General features: G+C 39.9%; 1 protein-coding gene across 1 annotated transcript in view; it reads right to left on the bottom strand.

Annotated features, from left to right (window-relative positions):
• Positions 1–19330, bottom strand: part of st8sia3 (ST8 alpha-N-acetyl-neuraminide alpha-2,8-sialyltransferase 3) — a 144676-nt gene extending 125346 nt beyond the window's left edge. The window contains exon 1 of the mRNA XM_061980839.2: positions 19262–19330. Within this exon, the coding sequence (XP_061836823.2) occupies positions 19262–19278 (17 nt within the window). The 5' untranslated portion in view covers positions 19279–19330. The remainder of the gene's footprint in view (positions 1–19261) is intronic.
• Positions 19331–19903: the final 573 nt, after the last annotated feature.

Here is a 19903-nt window from a genome sequence, read left to right as displayed (position 1 = left end):
ATGTGAATGCTCCCATTAAAATCTCCTGATGATTGAGGGTACCCCCCCTCATGAAACAGGCCTGTAGAGATGAAATAGTCTTGTGATTTTTTTCCCCACACATACATACATACATACATACACACATATATATATATATATATATATATATATATATATATATATATATATATATATACACAGACATACATACATACACACATACATACATACACATATATATATATTATAGTTAAAGTACCACTGATAGTCACACACACACACACACACACACACACACACACACACACACACACACACACACACACACACACACTAGGTGTGGTGAAATTACCAATTGTCAATATTTTATCGTTCATAGTTAATATTGTAAATCCCACATTCTTTAATGTCATTTATAGGGATGTCCGATAATGGCTTTTTGCCGAAATACGATATTCCGATATTGTCCAACTCTTTAATTACCGATACCGATATCAACCGATTTATACATTTGTGGAATTAACACATTATTATGCCTAATTTGGACAACCAGGTAAGGTGAAGATAAGGTACTTTTTAAAAGAATTAATAAAATAAGATAAATAAATTAAAAACATTTTCTTGAAAAAAAAAGAAAGTAAAACAAGATAAAAACAGTTACATAGAAACTAGTAATTAATGAAAATTAGTAAAATTAAGTGTTAAAGGTTAGTACTATTAGTGGACCAGCAGCACGCACAATCATGTGTGCTTACGGACTGTATCCCTTGCAGACTGTATTGATATATATTGATATATAATGTAGGAACCAGAATATTAATAACAGAAAGAAACAACCCTTTTGTGTGAATGAGTGTAAATGGGGGAGGAAGGTTTTTGGGGTTGGTGCACTAATTGTAAGTGTATCTTGTGTTTTTTATGTTGATTTAATTTAAAAAAAAACAAAAACAAAAAAAAACGATGCCGATAAAAAAACGATACCGATAATTTCCGATATTACATTTTAACGCATTTATTGGCAGGCCAATATTATCGGACATCTCTAGTCATGTACATTCTGGGTGTCTCATTCAGCAAAGAAATGTACAATCCCATTCCGCTTCCTAAGGCGGTCTGTCATAACCAGTGACTTGCGGTCACTGGTTATGACATGATGGCAGGTGAGGCGGGGCCTCACCTGCCATCACGGAAAGAAAAAAAATGTAAAAAGAAAAAAAATTAATTAAATTGTTATATGTATCCAGTGATTATACTATAAAGTTATTTTCCATTTAACTTCACCAGTTTTAGATTATTTTTATTCAAAATCGCTGAATTTTCACATTTGCCGTTCAAATACTGAGAAGAGACGGTGCGGTGATCAGCAGCCAGTTGAGGCACGTCACTGCGTTGTGCCTCAACATGGATTGCGCAATGACTCGGCTAACTGCTGGCCTGCTCTGCAGTGAGACCGTATTGCTATATGAATTATATTATACATTTCCATAGTTTAGTTAGCTGAGGTATATAATGTACAGTGTATTTTGTCAACAACTGTATGTGTGTAACGTATTTCTTGTGCTGAGCGATCATAAAACTGCTGCAAAAGACGCACTGGCTGAGGCTCCAGTAATCCCGCCTCCTGCACCCCCGCCGTAGAATTGTTATATCAACTAAAGCCCACACTTAAACTTTCCATGTGCAAGATTGAATCTATTTAAAAAAAGTTATTTCATAAGAAGCCAAAAAGTGCAAAAACAATAATGTTCGTGTTGGAGGAGTTGTGAATGACTGCAGGGCCACAACATTAAGTACACCTGCAGACTGCAGGTGTATCTAATTCACAACTCCTCCAACACGAACATTTTTGTTTTTGCACTTTTTGGCTTCTTATTAAATAACTTTTGGAACCTATTTTCATGGGCTTTACTCTTTGTGATGTTAAGTTCCTGTTATGCGCTGTTATACAGTATATGCCTTGAGCTCTTATTTTGAAGGCGCTAAGAGCGGAAGTGATGACACGGAGTGGAGCTGAAGTTTTTGAAAGAAGGTAAATAAAGTGGTCCTCGTGTAAACTGGAGCCTCCGTGTTTGTTATTTTGTAGTTTCATACTAGAGATGCGCGGTTTGCGGGCACAACCGCGGAGTCCGCGGATTTTCTGCGGATTGGGAGGATGAAATTTAAAAAAATTAGATTTTATCCGCGGGTCGGGTCGGGTCGGGCGGTTGAAAAAAATTAGATTTTAAATAGATTCAGGCGGGTGGCAGTTAAACCAATTCGGAAATATATATACATAGTTAAATGTTGTTACCCACATACGAAAAACGAGCAGGCACCTGCTGCATATGCCACAACAGAAGAAAAAAAAAAAAGAGATGGACACTTTTACGGAGCGGAGAAGGCCCCCGACGCCTCGCCGGGGTCCGGGACCGAGGCCCCTTCCCCCGAGAGGGCCCCACCGGGAGCCGTAGCTGAGGCGATCCGCGAGAAGGGCCTGACGCACGTCCAGGGTCACCACCGCGCCCACCGCACCAACACCCTGCCTCGTCCGCCTTCGCCGCGGCCGGCGTCACGCGCAGCAGGTAAGCAGCTTACCTGCCCGCCACCCCCGTGGCCGGGGGCTCGTAACAGGGGTCACTCCGCGCGCTCCGCCCGCGCAGCTTACCTGCCCGCCACCCCTGTTGCCGGGGGCGCGTAACAGGGGTCACTCCGCGCGCAGTGCGCTCACGAAAGGGGTGGCTCACCCTGGTTGATATAGACAGCAGCTAGGACGGTGGCCATGGAAGTTGGAACCCGCTAAGGAGTGTGTAACAACCCACCTGTCGAATCAACTAGCCCTGAAAATGGATGGCGCTGGAGCGTCGGGCCCATATAGCCGGCCGTCGCCGGCAGCGAGACGCGCTTGGAGGTGCGCTCAGCGCGGCTCCCATATGATTGCGCACTGGTGTGCGTCTGGGTCGTGACAGCGTGGCACGCGAATGTCTGTGCTGCATTGGATCAGTCTCCTTTCTTTAACAGGCAAAAGCTTTATAACCTCACTAATGCCTTGCATCGTCTATATTAGATATATAACAGCGGGCGGGTGCGGGCGGATGGCGGGCGGATGCGGTTCTGATAAAATGTTAGATCGGGTGGATTGCGGATGGTTGACGACTTTCTGATGCGGTTGCGGATGAAATAATTGCCTATCCGCGCATCTCTATTTCATACAGTATAGGCGACATTTATAAAACCTCGGTTACACTTTTTTAAATAGATTCAATCTTGCACGTGGAAAGTTTAAGTGAGGGCTTTAGTTGTGGACTTCATTTATAAGTAAAGGTAAGACCATAATACGTTTTTTTTTTTTAATTAAATGTGCTTTTTTGTGTGCTACAGTTTGTATGTGTAAAGTTAAAGTTAAGTTAAAGTACCAATGATTGTCACACACACACTAGGTGTAATGAAATTTGTCGTCTGCATTTGACCCATCCCCTTGATCACCCCCTGGGAGGTGAGGGGAGCAGTGGGCAGCAGCGGCGCTGCGCCCGGGAATAATTGTTGGTGATTTAACCCCCAATTCCAACCCTTGATGCTGAGTGCCAAGCAGGGAAGAATGCTGGTATGAGCTTTTAAACATAACCCGTTAACTGCTGCCAATCAAATGGTGAATAAGATACTCTTTAGGGTTCATATGTTTGTAAATCTGACTGTGATGAAGTCAGTGCCTCACCAGCCATCAACCTCACCGCACGTCACTGGTCATAACGTTTTTAACATTCAATCAGACATTATTGGTAGGTTTTGTATTAGTGTTCCTAAAAAATAGATATACCGCCCCCCGGACACATTTTTTTCCTATAAATTTGCCCCCCCCCAAGTCAAAAAAATTTGCCCGGGACTGTGGTACACTATCAGTGCCCACACCCCGTTGAGTTAGCGCACTTCCTGTAACTTTAGCATAGTGTCCATGAAGTCGACTTGTTTTGCAGCGTCTATACTTCCATCCAGAGATCGCCTACTTAGTAGATGTACTATACGTTCAGTCTCACGTGTGTGTGTTTGTCCGCTGATTCCCATCCATTAGTGGTATTGAAGAAACAGCGATGCTATTAGTTGTTAATGGACACACACACACACACATATATATATATACTGCATTGTCTAACGGGACCATTACTTGCGCCGTCATTCCCATGCTGTGAAAAATCCGCCTGGCAAAATAAAAAGTCCACACAGCTCTCCGAGCGTCTCAGAGGACAGGAAGTGAAGTGTTAGGCCAACACGGAAGAGGCCGCCTGACTCACTTAGTCCGTAATGTGTGTGTGTGTGTGTGTGTGTGTGTGTGTGTGTATGTGTGTGTGTGTGTGTGTGTGTGTGATGAAATGCAGTCTGGGGAATCCAAAGTGCCAGTTGACTTTTTAAAAATGTTCTTCTCACCTCTCTTCCCATCCCTCCATCTATCTATCTATCCCTCCTTTGCATTTACCTCTCTGATGTTTTTAATGTCCATCGCTTCTTCTTCCTTCCTTGGTGCTCTGGCGTCCTCCCTGAACACTCCTCTCTTCACTTCCTGCACCTCCCCTCTCTTTGCACGTCATGCGATGCATCCCTCCTTTCTTTGTCTGCATCCCACAACAATGCTCTTTGCCTACTGCATCCCTTCTTTCTTCCTTAAAGGGGAACATTATCACAATTTCAGAAGGGTTAAAACCATTAAAAATCAGTTCCCAGTGGCTTATTTTATTTTTCGAAGTTTTTTTCAAAATTTTACCCATCACGCAATATCCCTAAAAAAAAGCTTCAAAGTGCCTGATTTTAACCATCGTTATATACACCCGTCCATTTTCCTGTGACGTCACATAGTGATGCCAACACAAACAAACATGGCGCATAGAACAGCAAGCTATAGCAACATTAGCTCGGATTCAGACTCGGATTATCACTTAAGCGATTCAACAGATTACGCATGTATTGAAACGGATGGTTGTAGTGTGGAGGCAGGTAGCGAAAACGAAATTGAAGAAGAAACTGAAGCTATTGAGCCATATCGGTTTGAACCGTATGCAAGCGAAACCGACGAAAACGACACGACAGCCAGCGATACGGGAGAAAGCGAGGACGAACGCGGCGATAGCCTTCTAACCAACGATTGGTATGTGTTTGTTTGGCATTAAAGGAAACTAACAACTCTGAACTAGGTTTACAGCATATGAAATACATTTGGCAACAACATGCACTTTGAGAGTGCAGACAGCCCACTTCAGGCGCGCTAAGAACATATATTTTTCCACGATTTCAGTACTCAGGTTAAATACCTAAATAGACACAAAATACTGCATTACACAAGACTACCCGAATGTACTCGAATGATTGAAAAAAATAAATGTTTTTAAGTTAAATTATTGGTAAACACAGTTTATGTATAATAATTTACGTAAAACCGCGAGTAATGAATAAAGTTTTCATCAATTAATATATTCTGTAGACATACCCTCATCCGCTCTCTTTTCCTGAAAGCTGATTTGTCCAGTTTTGGAGTTGATGTCAGCAGGCCAGGGAAGCTAGGATCGATATTCTTCTCTTGATCATCTTCGGTTCATTCTCGCCATCTCTGTCGTAGCATAGCTTTCGTCGGTAAAGTGTGCGGAACAAACAACTGACCATTTTCGTCGGCTTTCCCCACACCCTCGTATTTTGAACAAATTTCGTCCAATTTCTTGCCACTTTCGCATCTTTGGGCCACTGGTGCAACTTGAATCCGTCCCTGTTCGTGTTGTTACACCCTCCGACAACACACCGACGAAAGTGAGAAAATGGCGGATTGCTTCCCGATGTGACGTCACAACAATATTCTGTAGACATACCCTCATCTGCTCTCTTTTCCTGAAAGCTGATCTGTCCAGTTTTGGAGTTGATGTCAGCAGGCCAGGGAAGCAGGGGTCGATATTCTTCTCTTGATCATCTTCGGTGGCTTAAGGGACGGTAGAAGCGGTGTGAGCCAAGACATCCAGGGGGTTTAGCTCGCTCGTCTGCGGGAACAAACTGCCGCCATTGCTTGCCGTGCTACCGAGGGCCTTTGTCCCTGAATTGCTCACACACTCCGGCAGATTCAATGGGGGTCTGGCGGCAGATTTCTTTGACTTTATCGTTGGAAATGCATCTGCTTTGAATGTCGCAGGATATCCACACATTCTTGCCATCTCTGTCGTAGCATAGCTTTCGTCAGTAAAGTGTGCGGAACAAACATCATGACATGATGTCTCCAAGGTACGGAAAACAGTCGAAAAAACGTAAAAAAACAGAGCTGATTTGACTCGGTGTTTGAGAAAATGGCGGATTGCTTCCCGATGTGACGTCACGTTGTGACGTCATCGCTCCGAGAGCGAATAATAGAAAGGCGTTTAATTCGCCAAAATTCACCCATTTAGAGTTCGGAAATCGGTTAAAAAAATATATGTTCTTTTTTCTGCAACATCAAGGTATATATTGACGCTTACATAGGTCTGGTGATAATGTTCCCCTTTAACACCGCTAATCTCACTCGGTCCTGATTTTCATTGCCTTTCCCACTTCTACGTAAAAAAAAATATGCAAAAATCCAATCCAAATACGCCGACAGCAGATCAACCAAATTCACAGCAAAATATCGTAAAATACAAAACCCAAAAACCAGTGAAGTTGGCACGTTGTGTAAATGGTAAATAAAAACAGAATACAATGATTTGCAAATCCTTTTCAACTTATATTCAATTGAATAGACTGCAAAGACAAGATATTTAAGATTTTTTTTGTTGCAAATACCGTATTTTACGGAGTATAGGTCGCACCGGAGTATAAGTCGCACCTGCCCAAAATGCATAATAAAAAAGGAAAAAAACATAAGTCACACTGGAGCCCGGCCAAATTATTTTTTAAAAAACTGCGACTTATAGTCCAAAAAATACGGTAATCATTAACTTATAATTTAATGGCAGCAACACATTGCAAAAAAGTTGGCACAGGGGCATTTTTACCACTGCGTTACATGACCTTTCCTTTTAACAACACTCAGTAAACGTTTGCTTACAACTTAAAAGCATAACAATTATCCCAAAACATTCTTAAGTTCCGTATGCCCCACTTTTCATCACAGTAGTTTTTATAGTAAAAATTGCACCCATATTTGTACAATATACCTTCTCAGTGATCTTACGGCCAAACATTCCACGTAACAAACTAGTCTGGTTTTCTTTGTACCTTTCCAGAAATGTTATTTTATTTGGTACATGGTGATATGGTAAGTGTGACCAGTAGATGGCAGCCACACATAAGAGATAAGTGTAGACTGCAATATGACTCAAGTAAACAACTCCAACATTTTATATGTTCCATTGAAAATGTAGAACATTACACACGCCGCTCAAAAATGTATTAAAATGTTTTAGTACGACTTTGGTAAGCTATGAAGCCGCACCGCTTGATGGATTGTACTGTGCTTCAACATATGAGTATTATTATGGTGTGTGTATAAGGTAAGACATTATCTGGCGTTCTGTTTCGCAATATTGTGCAAAAGCAACTTTTTTTTATCTTCTGGTACCTGCTGATCTGTATTTGGGATCTGCATAAGTCCTGAAAATTCCGCCTTTGTAGTCGGTGCCGACACCGTAGTCGATAAGGTTCTTCTTTTTCTTTATCTTCTTGTTATGGGACATTCATCCTCCGCTGTTGCCATTTCTAATATAAAGTAGTGTAAAGTTCTTACTTATATCTGTCAGTAAACTCGCCATGAAAGCGCTAAAACATACCGGTGTAGTGAGTTTACATTATTCACCCAAGGAACTTTAGTTATGAGAGAGTTCCAGTCGGACGGTTTTCCACGGGACACATTTCCGGCCTTGTTATTGCACTAGTGAGCCACGGATGAGAAGATGCTGGTCCGTTATTGATTGAAGTAAAGTCGGAATGTCATTAAAACAGTTAGATCCATCTTTTGACACTTCTTCCACACCCGTTCTTGCACGCTTCACCGCTACAACAAAGATGACGGAGAAAAGACGCTGTCGAAGGTGAGTCACGTAATTAAGACTGCCCGCAAAATGGCGCATCCTGAAGCGATTGTCAGAAAGCGACTTGAAGATGATCTGTAAAACATAATCCATGCAACATTTTGACCAAAGAACCACCATTACATGTTATGTAGACCACAAGGAAGTGCTTTACATTTAGAAAAAAAAAATAATATGACCCCTTTAATGCGCCCTATAATCTGGTGCGCCCTTTGTATGAAAATAGACCTGAATAGACCCGCTCATCGGCAGGTCTGGAAAATACGGTGTAGTCTTTTCTCTGTGTATTTCTGCTCGCTATTTTCCCGCTTTTGGCTCAACAGTAACTGGATGCCATTACACTTCCCCACACTACGGAATAGCCAGGACTCATGCGCGTTAATCACACATTAAAGGGGAACATTATCACCAGACCTATGTAAGCATCAATATATACCTTGATGTTGCAGAAAAAAGACCATATATTTTTTTAACCGATTTCCGAACTCTAAATGGGTGAATTTTGGCGAATTAAACGCCTTTCTAATATTCGCTCTCGGAGCGATGACGTCACAACGGGAAGCAATCCGCCATTTTCTCAAACACCGAGTCAAATCAGCTCTGTTATTTTCCGTTTTTTCGACTGTTTTCCGTACCTTGGAGACATCATGCCTCGTCGGTGTGTTGTCGGAGGGTGTAACAACACGAACAGGGACGGATTCAAGTTGCACCAGTGGCCCAAAGATGCGAAAGTGGCAAGAAATTGGACGTTTGTTCCGCACACTTTACCGACGAAAGCTATGCTACGACAGAGATGGCAAGAATGTGTGGATATCCTGCGACACTCAAAGCAGATGCATTTCCAACGATAAAGTCAAAGAAATCTGCCGCCAGACCCCCATTGAATCTGCCGGAGTGTGTGAGCAATTCAGGGACAAAGGACCTCGGTAGCACGGCAAGCAATGGCGGCAGTTTGTTACCGCAGACGAGCGAGCTAAACCCCCTATCCACCCTAGCTTCCCTGGCCTGCTGACATCAACTCCAAAACTGGACAGATCAGCTTTCAGGAAAAGAGGGTATGTCTACAGAATATATTAATTGATGAAAATTGGGCTGTCTGCACTCTCAAAGTGCATGTTGTTGCCAAATGTATTTCATATGCTGTAAACCTAGTTCATAGTTGTTAGTTTCCTTTAATGCCAAACAAACACATACCAATCGTTGGTTAGAAGGCGATCGCCAAATTCGTCCTCGCTTTCTCCCGTGTCGCTGGCTGTCGTGTCGTTTTCGTCGGTTTCGCTTGAATACGGTTCAAACCGATATGGCTCAATAGCTTCAGTTTCTTCTTCAATTTCGTTTTCGCTACCTGCCTCCACACTACAACCATCCGTTTCAATACATGCGTAATCTGTTGAATCGCTTAAGCCGCTGAAATCTGAGTCTGAATCCGAGCTAATGTCGCTATAGCTTGCTGTTCTTTCCGCCATGTTTGTTTGTGTTGGCTTTACTATGTGACGTCACAGGAAAATGGACGGGTGGTTAAAATCAGGCACTTTGAAGCTTTTTTTTAAGGGATATTGCGTGATGGGTAAAATTTTGAAAAAAACTTTGAAAAATATAATAAGCCACTGGGAACAGATTTTTAATGGTTTTAACCATTCTGAAATTGTGATAATGTTCCCCTTTAAAAAAATGCCTTTGAAGGAATTCATAGTTAATACGTTCTCGTTAACTTTGACAGTCCTAATGTGAACTTTAAAAAAAATAATGTGTTCATCTTCAACAATATTCTTGTATCAACACAACACCAAAGCAAATACAAGAAAATTGATAGAAAATGAAAGAAATCGCGTTTCTTCCACTTTCTCCTCCATCTGTGTCTAATTGTCCAGTTGTGTGTCCGAGCAGCGAGTGTATTGATCCATGTACTCACACCAATCTTCAACCCTAACCAGTCCATGTTGGTGCCAGTCACATCCTGCTGGCCGCCATTGCTCTCACTCAGCTTGCGCCTTTAATAGACCCGAGGAATCTTCTCTATGGGAGATTTAGCACCTTCTGGTGACAAGGAGCTTTGTTATTTGTTACTTCTTAGATTGGCTCCAAGGAAATATAACAGTGGGATATATATACTGTGTACTTTTTTTCCCCCCTTTTGGTATGGCGCCTTCACTGTATAGGCGTCTGAGCAGTGAAAACCTATTTTTCATTAATAATTGTTTTCAGTTTTGTTTCCGACTCAAGATTTTCCGTTTGATAACTCGACTCCAAAACTGAAAATTTTGATTTACCTCTTTTAAATGGCATAGTTGCAAATATCAGAAACCCAAAATCAAAATTTTTGTTTTGTGGCCCACCACTTTATTCTTTTTCTCTTTATGCTTTCTGGCTAAATGTGTTTGTTCTTTCAATTTTGACAGAAAAAAGTACTGCATAAGCAGTGATGGGCAGTAACAAGCTACATGTAGCTAAGCTACTTACAGTCACGATCAAAAGTTTACATAATGTCATGGCTGTCTTGAGTTTCCAATAATTTCTACAACTCTTTATTTTTTTGTGATAGAGTGATTGGAGCGCATACTTGTTGGTCACAAAAAGACATTCATGAAGTTTGGTTCTTTTATGAATTTATTTGGAGGAGAAAAGGTGAGGCCTTTAATCCCAGGAACATCAAACCTACCGTCAAGCGTAGTGGTGGTAGTATTATGCTCTGGGACTGTTTTGCTGCCAATGGAACTGGTGCTTTACAGAGAGTAAACTGGACAATGAAAAAGGAGTATTACCTCCAAATTCTTCAGGACAACCTAAAATCATCAGCCCGGAGGTTGGGTCTTGGGCGCAGTTGGGTGTTCCAACAGGACAATGACCCCAAACACATGTCAAAAGTGGTAAAGGAATGGCTAAATCAGACTAGAATTAAGGTTTTAGAATAGCCTTCCCAAAGTCCTGACTTAAACGTGTGGACAATGCTGAAGAAACAAGTCCATGTCAGAAAACCAACACATTTAGCTTGAACTGCACCAATTTTGTCAAGAGGAGTGGTCAAAAATTCAAGCAGAAGCTTGTGGATGGCTACCAAAAGCGCCTTATTGCAGTGAAACTTACCAAGGGACATGTAAGCAAATATGAGCATTGCTGTATGTATACTTTTGACCCAGCACATTTGCTCACATTTTCAGTAGACCCATAATAAATTCGTAAAAGAACCAAATTTCATGAATGTTTTTTTGTGACCAACAAGTATGTGCTCCAATCACTATATCACAAAAAAATAAGAGTTGTAGAAATGATTGGAAACTCAAGACAGCCATGACATTATGTTCTTTACATATATATATATATATATATATATATATATATATATATATATGCATCTGAGGACAGCCATAATGGCGATTATTTAAAAATGTTTGAGAACCCCTGTGTTAACACTTTGAGACAGCATTTTTGTGTTGCATTAGTGATTATATTTTACCATAATAATGTATCTATATAGAAAAAAAAGGCCCTCCTAATAGGTTGTACGCTGGATGATAATTTTGAGGATGTCATGCACTGTCAAGATTAAGATGTTGCTATGTCTTAAACACACACACACACACACACACACACACACACACACACACACACCAGCATTAAGAACAAACTGCGAGCGTGTCAGAGCTAAACACACATATGGTCTCCTTTTTGATCTCTTTCCCGCTCGCCACTTAACATCGACTTTCTTTCGTATTGGCGTTAAACGTCGACACAGGAGGACTTTGTCCCACGTTTAAGTATGCACGGATACTTTCTCAGGATTAAAGAACTTAGCGGGTTGGAAGCTGCCACGTTGAGACGTGTCAAGAAGCGCTGAGAATGCACACCAGAGCACTTAAAGCAGTTTGTAGGGATGAAGATCTTTTAAGTTTCAATCCTCATTCAGAATTCTAAACATGATACTGCAAACGACATTTAGTGAGAAGTTACTGTTAGTAGGAAGGGGACTCATATGGCCCCCATTCGTCACGGTTTACCTGACACATGACACGTGACGAATTGAGAGGTGCGCTATTCACTTTAGCCGCCAGATGGCAGTAGAGTACTGAATATCTTCAAATGTGTTTTGTGGCAATTCCAACTTTGACCACAGCGTCAGTTGTACGGCGCTTTCCATGATATTAATTAGACTGCATTGTAAAATGATTAACCCCTCTTCCTCTCACGCGAGATCCTACCACAAATGGGGCCGCATGAATCTCTACCCTGTGTTAAGTGTTTTTATTTTATTTTTACTTGCAAATTCTTCAAGATTATTGAATACATTTGGTGATTGTGCCTTTCATTTCTTGATCATGATTATAATCAGAAATATAATTTATACATTTGTTATGGTAAACTAATAAATATGTCAAACTGATTTGTCAACAATTAAATAGTATACAAATAAAATTTAAAACACTGTAGTAATACATCGACAAAAATCTGAGCAAAAATAGTTAAAATAAGTAAACAAAAATAAATATTTATATAGATAAAAATGCAGTATAATATACAAAACCCGAAACCAGTGAAGTTGGTACGTTGTGTAAATCGTAAATAAAAACAGAATACAATGATTTGCAAATTCTTTTCAACCTATATTCAATTGAATAGACTGCAAAGACAAGATACTTGCAAATATTAGCTCATTTAGAATTTGATGCCTGCAACATGTTTCAAAAAAGCTGGCACAGATGACAAAAAACACTGAGAAAGTTGAAGAATGCTCATCAAACACTTATTTGGAACATCCCACAAGTGAACAGGCTAATTGGGAACAGGTGGGTGCCATGATTGGGTATAAAAGCAGCTTCCATGTCATGCTCAGTCATTCACAAACAAGGATGGGGCGAGGGTCACCACTTTGTGAACAAATGTGTGAGCAAATTGTCGCACAGTTTAAGAACAATATTTCTCAACAAGCTATTGCAAGGAATTTAGGGATTTCACCATCTACCGTCCTTAATATCATCAAAAGGGTCAGAAAATCAGGAGAAATCACTGCACGTAAGCGGCAAGACCGTGACTTTCGATCCCTCAGGCGGTACTGCATCAAAAACCAACATCAGTGTGTAAAGAATATCACCACATGGGCTCAGGAACACTTCAGAAAACCACTGTCAGTAACTACAGTTCGTCGCTGACTCGCTACATCTGTAAGTGCAAGTTAAAACTCTACTATGCAAAGCGAAATACATTTATCAACAACACCCAGAAACGCCGCCGTTCTTCAAAGGACAGGCTGTGTAACAATGTAGTTCTCGTTTTGTTCCTGGCTTTGTCATGAATAGGTTGAGAATCGTAATGAGGCCTTTTAGATTTAATAAGGTCTGACATGTTTAGTAACTTTACCAGTGGCAGTAGCTAGACGAAGATGGCGGTGCGTAACTGGCAACCTGGATGTGACACACTCACAGACTTTCTAATTGGTCAAACGGTAGAGGGCGGGGCATCGAAATAAAAAAAAACAAGATTTCGGGGCCGTAAATCTAATTTTGAAATGTGCATATCCCAGCTGAACTACAGTTATCAGTTATAGAGGTATTCAAAAATAACATGATTTATTAATGTCTTTGACATATCGGGGCCATTTAATGATGACTTGACATGAAATTATTACATATGGCTCCTTTAAAAAAAAAAAAAAAACATTCTAAAGATGAGTAAAGTAAATGTTTTAGGTAGATTATCTATCTAGTCGTTCATGACATTTTGTCAATTGTAGAGACGTCTGCTGCTGGAAAGAACGATAATTGGGATTCAACCATAGCAGTGTGGTGCATTCAGGGACACTCAGGAAACACGGACTAAAGTCGTCGTTGGCCTTGATTGAACTGTTACTGTATGTTGAAACTTTTTTTGACTCTATGGTGGCCTATTTTGCAGCCGTACTCAATAAAAATTAAAATTAAAAAAACACAAAGTGAGTCATTGTGTGCTTAATAACCAGTGTTGGGACTAACTCGTTACAAAGTAACGTATTACTGTAACGCCGTTATTTTTGGCGGTAACTAGTAGTCTTAACGCGTTATTTTTTATATTCAGTAACTCAGTTACCGTTACTACATGATGCGTTACTGCGTTATTTTACGTTCTTTTTTATGTAGTATCGGCTAGAAACAGAAGATCTGAGTGTGTTTTATTGGAGAGTTGCAGTGTCGTCCTTCTGAAGCTTCCTGTGTCACAATGGGTAGAAGAGAAGAGGCGCGCTGTGTGTGTGTGTGTGTGTGTGTGTGTGTGGTGGAGGGGGCGTGTCTGTGTTTACTAACAAGACATCATCGCGTAGCCGAAGTCGAGTTTCTTAACATGGAGATATTCTCACTACTTTTCTTTTGTCGAGCACAGAGAAAATAACATTGTAGTTAAATGTAAGTTGTGTGTTGGATCAAAGATCCTATCTACTGCCCAAAACAGCAATTAAAATCTGCTGAAACACCTACAAAAGCAACATGGAAGCTAGTAAAGAGAGACACAGACTCCAATGCCACTTCACCTCCACCTAAGGATTTTAACGAAGGCACTTCTCGCCAGGACAACATTGATAGAGCCATTGCAGCGTATGTGCTAGAAAACATGCAGGCTATTTCTACGGAAACATTTTCCAAGTACCTGGACAGTGAGTACATAAAAATGGAAAGCGAGCTAAAGAAAACTCTCCAAACTCTGCCTCTGCTCATCATTCAGCACTGAAAGGTACAAACACTCTGTCAATTCTCTTATATACTGTTGCTCTTTTATTCTAGACTTATAGTGTTTGATTATCACATCACTCTAAATGTATAGACTATAAAGTTCACAAACATAAAGAGGCATCCTAGTGGGCCAGGCCAATCTTTCCTTTTCTCTAAACTAAAACTGGGGAAATGCGTAAAGTACAGTACACTTCAGTACAGTGTTGATCTCCTGAAGACATGATTTTATTTCAGAATTCCTTGAGAGAAAAAAGGCCTGGTTAGGCTTTGTATTACAGCTATGCTGTTATTATGCGGTTTGTTACTTATGTATGTTATGATGCAGCTACTTAAAATAGTTTTGTCAATTTGTTCTGGCCTGAAACAAATCAGCCCTTTGAAACATATCTTTGTGTGTTGTATGTAGACCACATTGCCTAGCAGAGTTCAGTTATGTAAATGCATGTCAAGTTGATCAACAGATTGTATTATTCTCCAGTGCAATAACAGTACTGAAATGAAGGCTAAAAGGGCATTAATGGGAGCCTTAAAAAAAAAAAGAAGAAGAAAAAAAGTAACTAAACAGTTACTTTTCACAGTAACACATTACTTTTTTGTGTAAGTAACTGAGGTACTTTTTAAATAAAGTAACTAATAACTATAACTAATTACTGGTTTTCAGTAACTAACCCAACACTGTTAATAAATGAGACAAGGGATAAAAACCAAAGAAGAGAAGGGAAAATGTTGACCTAAAAACCTAATCATAAAAAACTGAAGTACCATTTTACTTTTACAAACACAATGTTTTATTTTTTTCCATTTAAAAACATTATTTTTTTTAAATTTTACCTTATTCAAGGTATAATTACTATACCTGTAAAATGTATGTCATATTGCAATTTACAAGGAGTTCATGAGGTCTTCACACCCGATATGTTTTTCCTTAAAGGGGAACATTATCACCAGACCTATGTAAGCGTCAATATATACCTTGATGTTGCAGAAAAAAGACCATATATTTTTTTAACCGATTTCCGAACTCTAAATGGGTGAATTTTGGCGAATTAAACGCCTTTCTATTATTCGCTCTCGGAGCGATGACGTCACAACGGGATGTCACATCGGGAAGCAATCCGCCATTTTCTCAAACACATTACAAACACCGAGTCAAATAAGCTCAGTTTTTTTCAGTTTTTTCGACTGTTTTCCGTACCTTGGAGACATCATGCCTCGTCGGTGTGTTGTCGGAGGGTGTAACAACACGAACAGGGACGGATTCAAGTTGCACCAGTGGCCCAAAGATGCGAAAGTGGCAAGAAATTGGACGAAATTTGTTCAAAATACGAGGGTGTGGGGAAAGCCGACGAAAATGGTCAGTCGTTTGTTCCGCACACTTTACCGACGAAAGCTATGCTACGACAGAGATGGCAAGAATGTGTGGATATCCTGCGACACTCAAAGCAGATGCATTTCCAACGATAAAGTCAAAGAAATCTGCCGCCAGACCCCCATTGAATCTGCCGGAGTGTGTGAGCAATTCAGGGACAAAGGACCTCGGTAGCACGGCAAGCAATGGCGGCAGTTTGTTCCCGCAGACGAGCGAGCTAAACCCCCTGGATGTCTTGGCTCACACCGCTTCTACCGTCCTTTATGCCACCGAAGATGATCAAGAGGAGAATATCGACCCTAGCTTCCCTGGCCTGCTGACATCAACTCCAAAACTGGACAGATCAGCTTTCAGGAAAAGAGAGCGGATGAGGGTATGTCTACAGAATATATTAATTGATGAAAACTTTATTCATTACTGTGTTTACCAATAATTTAGCTTAAAAACATTACAACACTTAAAAACAAACACATACCAATCGTTGGTTAGAAATTCGTCCTCGCTTTCTCCCGTGTCGCTGGCTGTCGTGTCGTTTTCGTCGGTTTCGCTTGCATACGGTTCAAACCGATATGGCTCAATAGCTTCAGTTTCTTCTTCAATTTCGCTTAAGCCGCTGAAATCCGAGTCTGAATCCGAGCTAATGTCGCTACCTTGCTGTTCTATCCGCCATGTTTGTTTGTATTGGCATCACTATGTGACGTCACAGGAAAATGGACGGGTGTATATAACGATGGTTGAAATCAGGCACTTTGAAGCTTTTTTTAGGGATATTGCGTGATGGGTAAAATTTTGAAAAAAACTTCGAAAAATAAAATAAGCTCCTCCACATCGAGAGGAGCCAGATGAGGTGGTTCGGGCATCTGGTCAGGATGCCACCCGAACGCCTCCCTAGGGAGGTGTTTAGGGCACGTCCGACCGGTAGGAGGCCGCGGGGAAGACCCAGGACACGTTGGGAAGACTATGTCTACCGGCTGGCCTGGGAACGCCTCGGGGTCCCACAGGAAGAGCTGGACGAAGTGGCTGGAGAGAGGGAAGTCTGGGCTTCCCTGCTTAGTAGTGATGGGTCCGGCAACACCGATGCATCGGCGCATGCGTCGAGCTCATAGAGCAAAACCCTGTGTCGGTGCGCGTACCGCTTTTAGAAAGTCACGTGACCGACCATGAGCTGTTTTGGTCACGTGACCGATACGCGAACTGTGTCGCACTGACGCCTCCTCTGTGCCCTGTGAGCGTGTCTTTTCTACAGCCGGAGAAATAATAACTAAGAAGAGAAATCGTCTAAAATGTAATACGTCGGAAAATTATTATTATTTTTTTAAATAAAAATGTGTAAAAAAATAAAATTAAAACAATTCCCAGTCCACAATCATCCACAACACGTTCTCTTAGATTTCCATGTTATGATACATGTTCACATTATTTATTGACTGTATCTAAAAAAGATAAAAATATATTTTTATTTAAATGAAGATATGAAATAATCCTAAATGAAATACAATGACTTGGTTTATATTATTGTATATACTAGGGAAGGGGTCACCAATGCGGTGCCCGCGGTCACCAGGTAGCCCGTAAGGACCAGATCAGTCGCCCGCTGGCCTGTTCTAAAAATAGCTCAAATAGCGGCACTTACCAGTGAGCTGCCTCTATTTTTTAAATTGTATTTATTTACTAGCAAGCTGGTCTCGCTGTGCTCGACATTTTTAATTCTAAAAGAGACAAAACTCAAATAGAATTTGAAAATCCAAGAAAATATTTTAAAGACTTGGTCTTCACTTGGAATAAGCGGTAGAAAATGGATGGATGGATGGGTCTTCACTTGTTTAAATAAATTCATTTATTTTTTACTTTGCTTCTTATTACTTTTAGAAATACAATTTTAGAGAAAAAATACAACCTTAAAAATGATTTTAGGATTTTTTTTTAAATATACCTTTTTACCTTTTAAATTTATTCCTCTTCTTTCCTGACAATTTAAATCAATGTTCAAGTAAATGTATTTATTTTTTATTGTAAAGAATAATAAATATTTTAGCTTCTGTTTTTTCGACGAAGAATATTTGTGAAATATTTCTTCAAACTTACTATGATTAAAATTCAAAAAAAATATTCTGGCAAATCTAGAAAATCTGTAGAATAAAATTTAAATCTTATTTCAAAGTATTTTGAATTTCTTTAAAAATTTTGGTTCTGGAAAATCTAGAAGAAATACTGATTTGTCTTTGTTAGAAATATAGCTTGGTCCAATTTGTTAAATATTCTAACAAAGTGCAGATTGGATTTTAACCAATTTAAAACATGTCATCAAAATTCTAAAATGTATATTAATCAGGAAAAAATACTAATGATGTTCCATAAATAATTTTTTCAAAAAGATTCAAATAAGCTAGTTTTTCTCTTCTTTTTGTCGGTTGAATTTTGAATTATAAAGAGTCGAAATTGAAGATAAACTATGTTTCAAAATTGTATTTTAAATTTTTTCGTATTTTCTCCTCTTTTAAACCGTTCAATTAAGTGTTTTTTTCATCATTTATTCTCTACAAAAAACCTTCCGTAAAAGGAAAAAAAAATGTACGACGGAATGACAGACAGAAATACCCATTTTTTTTATATATATAAATTTATTTATTTAGCTATTCTTGTTTAAATCACACTTACGTGTAACTTACAAATGACAATATATTTATTTATTTAAGTGTGTATCAAACTGGTAGCCCTTCGCATTAATCAGTACCCAAGAAGTAGTTTTTGGTTTCAAAAAGGTTGGTGACCCCTGTACTAGGGCATCAAATCAGTGTCAGTTGAGTCGGTCCATAGGTTGCCTGTAGGGATTTTTAATGTCCAGCAGATGTCAGTATTTAGTGACACAGTATCGACACAGTATCAATACAGTTTTGCAATGTGTCGAAACGCTTCATGACGCCTCATCAACCCATCACTACTGTTTAGGCTGTTGCCCCCGCGACCCGACCTCGGATAAGCGGAAGAAGATGGATGGATGGATGGAAATAAAATAAGCCACTGTGAACTGATTTTTAATGGTTTTAACCCTTCTGAAATTGTGATAATGTTCCCCTTTAAAAGTTGTGAAACAGCATGGTACTCATCAGGGTTTATTTCACATCATTATGTTATTGGTTTGCTAGCATTTATAAGAAAACTGGTTACATTTTGTATCAGTTAAAAGTATTAAGTTAAATGTTACTTACATGTGGTGGCAGCTCATCTTCAGAATTGTTTGGGGGCGGAGCCTCCAGGCATTTCCTGGTTTTGTGAGGTTGATGATGTCACCACAGACCATACCAACTCTCAGGGGGGGTTTTGTTTTCTATTTAGTTCATCTTAGGTTTGGCTCAGAGAGATATGAGGGTTAGATAGCAATAGTATCTTTGGGTTCATTTATTTTGACACTGTGATGACACGCTATTGTAGGCTAACTGTTTGACGTGTAGAAATGTTAGATAATGTTGGTAAGCAAACCTGTGGGCAGCAGTGGTGCATGCCAGGTAGTACTGGAAGTCATATTAAAGGTTAGGTGCGGCAGCCATTTTGTTGTGAACAATTCAGACGTGCTGATTCCAAAAAAAAAGCTTTCCTTCCTTGATTTGAGTAAGTAAGATTATTTGCTTTGTACTTTTTGATTGTTTAAGTAGCTACTTTGATTTTTTTTGTTCGGTTTTACACGGGTTTAAGACATACTTTGACAATAAACACACAACACTTCCATTAAAATGAAAGTATGTCTTCCTATAATTTGACCCTCGGACGCCGCACTACAACAAGTTGTAAAAACAATTCTTCAAATAATATTTTTATACCGTATTTTCCAGACCATAGGGCACACCGGGTCT

Source organism: Nerophis lumbriciformis, linkage group LG20 (genome assembly GCF_033978685.3).
Source record: "Nerophis lumbriciformis linkage group LG20, RoL_Nlum_v2.1, whole genome shotgun sequence".
Taxonomy (NCBI): domain Eukaryota; kingdom Metazoa; phylum Chordata; class Actinopteri; order Syngnathiformes; family Syngnathidae; genus Nerophis; species Nerophis lumbriciformis.
The sequence above is the reverse complement of the archived record's forward strand: the minus strand, read 5'-3'. Positions and strand labels throughout refer to the sequence as shown.